This window comes from Crocuta crocuta, unplaced genomic scaffold (assembly GCF_008692635.1).
Source record: "Crocuta crocuta isolate KB4526 unplaced genomic scaffold, BGI_CrCroc_1.0 scaffold10, whole genome shotgun sequence".
Classification (NCBI taxonomy): Eukaryota; Metazoa; Chordata; class Mammalia; order Carnivora; family Hyaenidae; genus Crocuta; species Crocuta crocuta.
In genome coordinates, this window is record NW_027527551.1 from 6,850,021 (window position 1) to 6,855,439 (window position 5,419).

The 5,419-nt window shown below is 48.8% G+C and overlaps 1 protein-coding gene across 1 annotated transcript; it reads left to right on the forward strand.

Moving 5' to 3' along the window:
• Positions 1-194: 194 nt before the first annotated feature.
• On the forward strand, positions 195-2,076 carry SIX6 (SIX homeobox 6). The gene is made up of 2 exons (XM_077769416.1): positions 195-832; positions 1,908-2,076. Exons 1-2 carry the CDS (start codon positions 261-263, stop codon positions 2,074-2,076), a joined length of 741 nt encoding a protein of 246 aa, XP_077625542.1. The 5' UTR covers positions 195-260.
• Positions 2,077-5,419: the final 3,343 nt, after the last annotated feature.

A 5,419-nucleotide genomic window follows, 5' to 3' on the forward strand; every position in this document is an offset into this window, starting at 1 on the left:
TCCAGTAGCGGCGCCAGTTCGCCGGCCTGCGTGCCCTAACGGAGCCGAGCTGAACCCGGGCGGTGGGACCCGTACCTCCTCCAATCCCTCCTGCTCGCTCGCTCCCCGCCGCTGCGCCGCCGCAGCTGCCCGGGTGGTGCGTCCCGGCTGCCCTAAGCCGCTTCACCGAGCAGAGCCTGGAGCACCCGGCCAGGCCCGCCGACATCCGCTGCGTGTCCCGTTGCGTGCTCAGCGCCCCCGCTGCAGTCTGCGCTGCCTCGATGTTCCAGTTGCCCATCTTGAATTTCAGTCCCCAGCAAGTGGCCGGGGTATGCGAGACTCTGGAGGAGAGCGGCGACGTAGAGCGCCTGGGTCGCTTCCTCTGGTCGCTGCCCGTGGCCCCTGCGGCCTGCGAGGCCCTCAACAAGAATGAATCGGTGCTGCGCGCGCGAGCCATCGTGGCCTTTCACGGCGGCAACTACCGCGAGCTCTACCATATCCTGGAAAACCACAAGTTCACCAAGGAGTCGCACGCCAAGCTGCAGGCGCTGTGGCTCGAAGCGCATTACCAGGAGGCTGAGAAGCTGCGTGGACGGCCCCTGGGGCCGGTGGACAAGTACCGCGTGAGGAAGAAGTTCCCGCTGCCGCGCACCATTTGGGACGGCGAACAGAAGACACACTGCTTCAAGGAGCGCACGCGGCATCTGCTACGGGAATGGTATCTGCAGGACCCATACCCCAATCCCAGCAAAAAGCGTGAGCTTGCCCAGGCAACCGGACTGACCCCTACGCAGGTGGGCAACTGGTTCAAAAACCGCCGACAAAGGGACCGGGCGGCTGCAGCCAAGAACAGGTCGGTACCTAGAGGCCTACGCGCCTTGCGCTCACCCTGGGTGGGGGGGTGGTTGAAGGCGCCGCGGGTGCCCTTTCCCGGGGCCCGGCGACTTGGATCCGAAGGAGTTGAGTGAGAGCTCAGTCTGTCTTCAGTTAAGAGCCCACTGCGTTCTGGGATCCTGGGCGGGGAAAGAGGGAAGTTCCTTCCGGGCTCTGGGTTCTCCATTCTCTCCCTCGTTCTTGGAACTTGAGGGTCACTCCAGCCGCTAGTTGCAGTCACAAAACCAAGGCTGTATTGAGAAGGGGAAAGAAGTAAACATTAAAATCCCAGCAACAATTAAGGACCCCATGGTCCAAAGCTAATTCCTGTCAGCCTGGGCCCAGGCTCCTATTAAGCAAAGCCTGACTTAATAGCAATGTGGCAGGTCAGTGGTGTCGTTTTAAAAGCCCGGATGAATTCTTCTCTAATGCTTTGAAAACAGTTTTCGATGGACTTCCGTATAGAAGTCGCGTTCTCTTTCCATGCGTGGACAACCCTGCCTCAAAACAGCAAAGCAGTCGATTGAGGCTTGTCGCTCAGCAGCGTGTGGATCTAAACTAGCCAAACATTTTGGCCAAGAACCCAGCCTCATCCCCCAGGCCCAAATGTTCCATGCGAGCCTCCGGCAGCCCTTTTTGCCTTTAGCTTTGGCCAGACCTGGCCTCGAGGGCACTGACTCGAGCGCGCCCGGAGCAGACGCTGTCCCCGAGCCCCGTATGCCCTTGTCACCCACACCTCATTTGTCTTGACAGTACTGTGAATCTCCCAAAGGCGGCCAACAACCGCGAATGAACCTGTGAGCCCAACATCTCAGATGGGGAGCTCAGAGAGGATTCAGAAGGAAGAAAGACGGGACCACTGCTGGGCTGCTTGCAGAGGCGGCCAGCAGTGGAATCGTGCCCGGCCTCCGTTGCCGCACTTTTCCTACTTTAACTGCTGGGGTCTGTGGGAGAGCCACTAGCTAGCCGACGGGCTTAAGGGATGCAAAGCGGGGGGAGGGGGGCAGGGGCAGCTATATTATGCGCTGTGACTGGTGTCCCTTTCCTTCCCGCAGACTCCAGCAGCAAGTCATGTCGCAGGGCTCCGGGCGGGCTCTAAGGGCTGAGGAAGAGGGCACGCCCGAGGTGCTGGGCGCCGCCGCCAGTCCGGCCGCCAGCCTATCCAGCAAGGCAGCCACTTCGGCCATCTCCATCACGTCCAGCGACAGCGAGTGCGACATCTGAGCTGCCCAGCCAGCACGCTCGGAAATAGAATCCACTATTAAAACAAGGCAAAATGAAATAGGAAGGGAGGATGAGAGACCACGCAAACCCAGCGCTTGCGAAACCAGGTGGCCAGGGACCCGCGGGCTCGGGTTGCGCGTTTCCGCCCGGCGGCCGGCCTGGCTCCACCAGCGTCCTATGGCCGCTATCACAGGGGCCCGCGGTGAGGCCCAACCCAGCGCCACATTCTCCCTGCTTTGCGTTTTCCCCAAGAATTTTACTGCAGAGATGCCTCCGGAACCCGAACTGCACGCCGAGCGACTGCCCTGAATTTCCCGTGGGTATTTCACGTCGAAAGGACGCTGTTATATATGTATAACTTTTGCTTCAAAGGTTTTTTTTTTTAAACAAAACATATATATGCTGTTTATTTACTTATTTAAGAGACTACCGTGGTAGGTTTCTCTGTATCTTGGAACTTGCTGTTTCTAAGGGCGCAGGGTGGAACAGATGGGTTCTGTGTGAAGAAGCCAAACAATAAAAACCTGGTGAGCAACCTTTCTTAATCAAGTGAGCTGCTCTCAGATTCTTAAAAACAGAAACAAAACAAAACAAAAAAACCAACTCTTCACCAGGTAAGCAGGGGCCCTTGTGCAAATGGTCTCAGGATAGTCTTTTCTGTATCTTTTGCTTTTTCTGATGTCTCCTGGTGTATTTTTTAAATGGCCCATGGTAGATCCATAACCACCTGCTCAACAAATTGTATGTGTGTATGTATATATGCACATGTGCATATGTATCATATATTTAAACCCAGAAATTGGCAACATGAGCATCCCCTATAAGGTAACTTCACACATCCCCAAGCAGTTTACTATGGCTTGTCCACTGGACATTCACTTTTATGAAGTGTTAATGGCTTTCAGGAACAGTTGAAGAAGCCAAACTCTGGGACCCAATTCTGAGTTCTATTTTATAAAAATGCAAGAGTATTCTGACACAGGCTCTGCAATTAGAAAGGCCTTCCATCTCCTCTTCCGGCCCCCTCCCATACAAAATAGGCACCCCTGATCATGCTAGACTGAATATATACTACATTTAGGATTAAACTCATATTAAAATAAGACAAAAGATAGGAGAGGTTTTAGTAACTAAATGAACATCTTCTTGCTGCAGAAGGTTTTAATCAAATATTATTTTCCACAAAAGGGATACTTAGATGAAGGAAAGGATGTAATCATGTCACATGAAACAGAAGGCTGCATAGAGTGGCATTTTAAAAATCTGATCTCTGTATTAAACATTAAATAAGTCATCTAGAGCTTCATTGTCCTGCAATGGCCTCAATTAAAACTATCAAATATTCTTAGGATTTAATTTGTGCAGGCACACACACACCAAAAAAAGAAAATGAAATAATGTCCTTGCACTAAAAAAAATAAATGTTATCCAGAGTCTCTTAAGCTTTTTTTTCCTAGTGAAATGGGTTGCATATTATAAAATTTGACATTGATCTTTAAATCACTTAAGCTGAACTTCCCTCCTTGAGCTCCTCCTGCCACACACACACACACACACACACACACACACACACACACACACGACTCCTTTCAATTTACCTCTCTGTCCTTAGCAGATGTCCTCTGATTCAGAAACCTATCTTATTTGGGTAGAAGTCCCAATGTGCAAACCAAAATAAATAAATAAGATAAAATAAGTGAAGTCATGGAAGGCCAAAAGCAGTCATATGGCAAGATATATGAGAGAAGCCAAAGACATGATTAAGGGATGATTTTTGGTTTCTAAATCACTTAACCAGATTTGGCCTCATTTGGGTTTTATAAATTTTTGTCATCGTATACTAGGAGAATTGTTGACAACCAAAACTCTTGCACAAGAACTCTAGGTAGAAGGAGTGAGGATGTCTTTGTGATCAAGATGGCGTTCTTTGGGAAGGCAAGCAAATGCCCTTCTGTGGGTCCGGAAAGGCTAGGATGGTAGAGCTTCCTGAAGAATCTTATTTTGTTTCCTAGAATGCCCTCCCTCCCCACCTAGTTCCTTGAATGCCCAGGAGCAAGGCCATGACTCCGTTGAGACCACGGAAGCACCCAGAGTACAAAATTTAAGGAGGCATTCACTCTCAAGGTCAAGCAAGTACAGCAAGTGCAAGGCATCTGGGAATGAGTGCCCTTTTAAATTTTGCACTGTAGGTGCTTGCTTTGCTTCACTGTAGTCCTGAATCTGCAAAGGAGTATTGCACATCAATGAAACATCAAGAGGTTTCCATTCTTGTTCCCCAGACCCACCTGACCCTAACAAAGGAGCTGCCCAGACCAGCATTTGGAGAAAACAGCAAATTTTGTCTCTTAAACTGATGTTTCCAGATAGAAGAAGAAAGGGAAAGGACTAATTAGGAGAATGACCTAGAGGTATTTGAGATTCTAAAAATCCCATTCTACTCACCAGTTCAAATAATGTCTAAAAGCAGAAGAAAATGTCCATTCTGCATTCTCAAGAAAAAAGGGTAACACTGATAAGAACTAAGATTTCTCTTTACAAATCATTTTTAAATAACACTTACGGCTTGGCAAAAAAGAGAAAACCAAACAGTTATGGAGTGCTTTTCTTCCAGCCTTGGTGAAAGCTTTTAAAGTACATCTAATTTGCTTGAAGTAAGATGTTGCCTAAGGATTACATTATAAAGTAGCTATTCTGTTCCACCAATCTGTAGGTTCACTTATCTAATTTCATGTTAAGGGGTGACACATTATTTTAAAGATTTTTTAAAAATGTTTATCTGAAACCTGGTGACACCTAATTGTTCTCGTGAGTACTCAACTCTTTGATAATCGTGCGTTGGAAATTGGTCCAAATCATCACAGAGATTTAGGTTAACTGGCCCCAAAATTCCCACGGGCAGGTAATTCCCACGTAAAAATTCCCATTTTCTAAGGTTTTCGTTTTTTCCCCGTATCAGTTTTATCCTGGTCTAGAAAGGTGGGTTTTTTTGTTTGTTTGTGTTTAATTCCAGGTAGTAGCAATGTTGAAGGTTTCCGAATTTGGAGAAATCTCCATACGATGGGTTTCCTTTCTGTCTTCCCTTGAAATTTATTTCTTGTAACAATTTCCCCAAAAGCAGTCACTCCAGCAGGGTGGAAAGAAACTGCATTCTAACAATTCAATGGATCTGACCAGTGTGAGGATTTAACCACCAGCCTCAGTTCAGGCCCCTTTATCGGTTATAAATATTTCAACCACCCGCCAGTTGCACCAAAAGCGCGATGGCTCCCGCTCCCCAAATGCCGCAGCTCCTCGCTCCTCCGCTTTAATGACCCACTCCTCTTCCACCCCCCGCCCTCGCCGC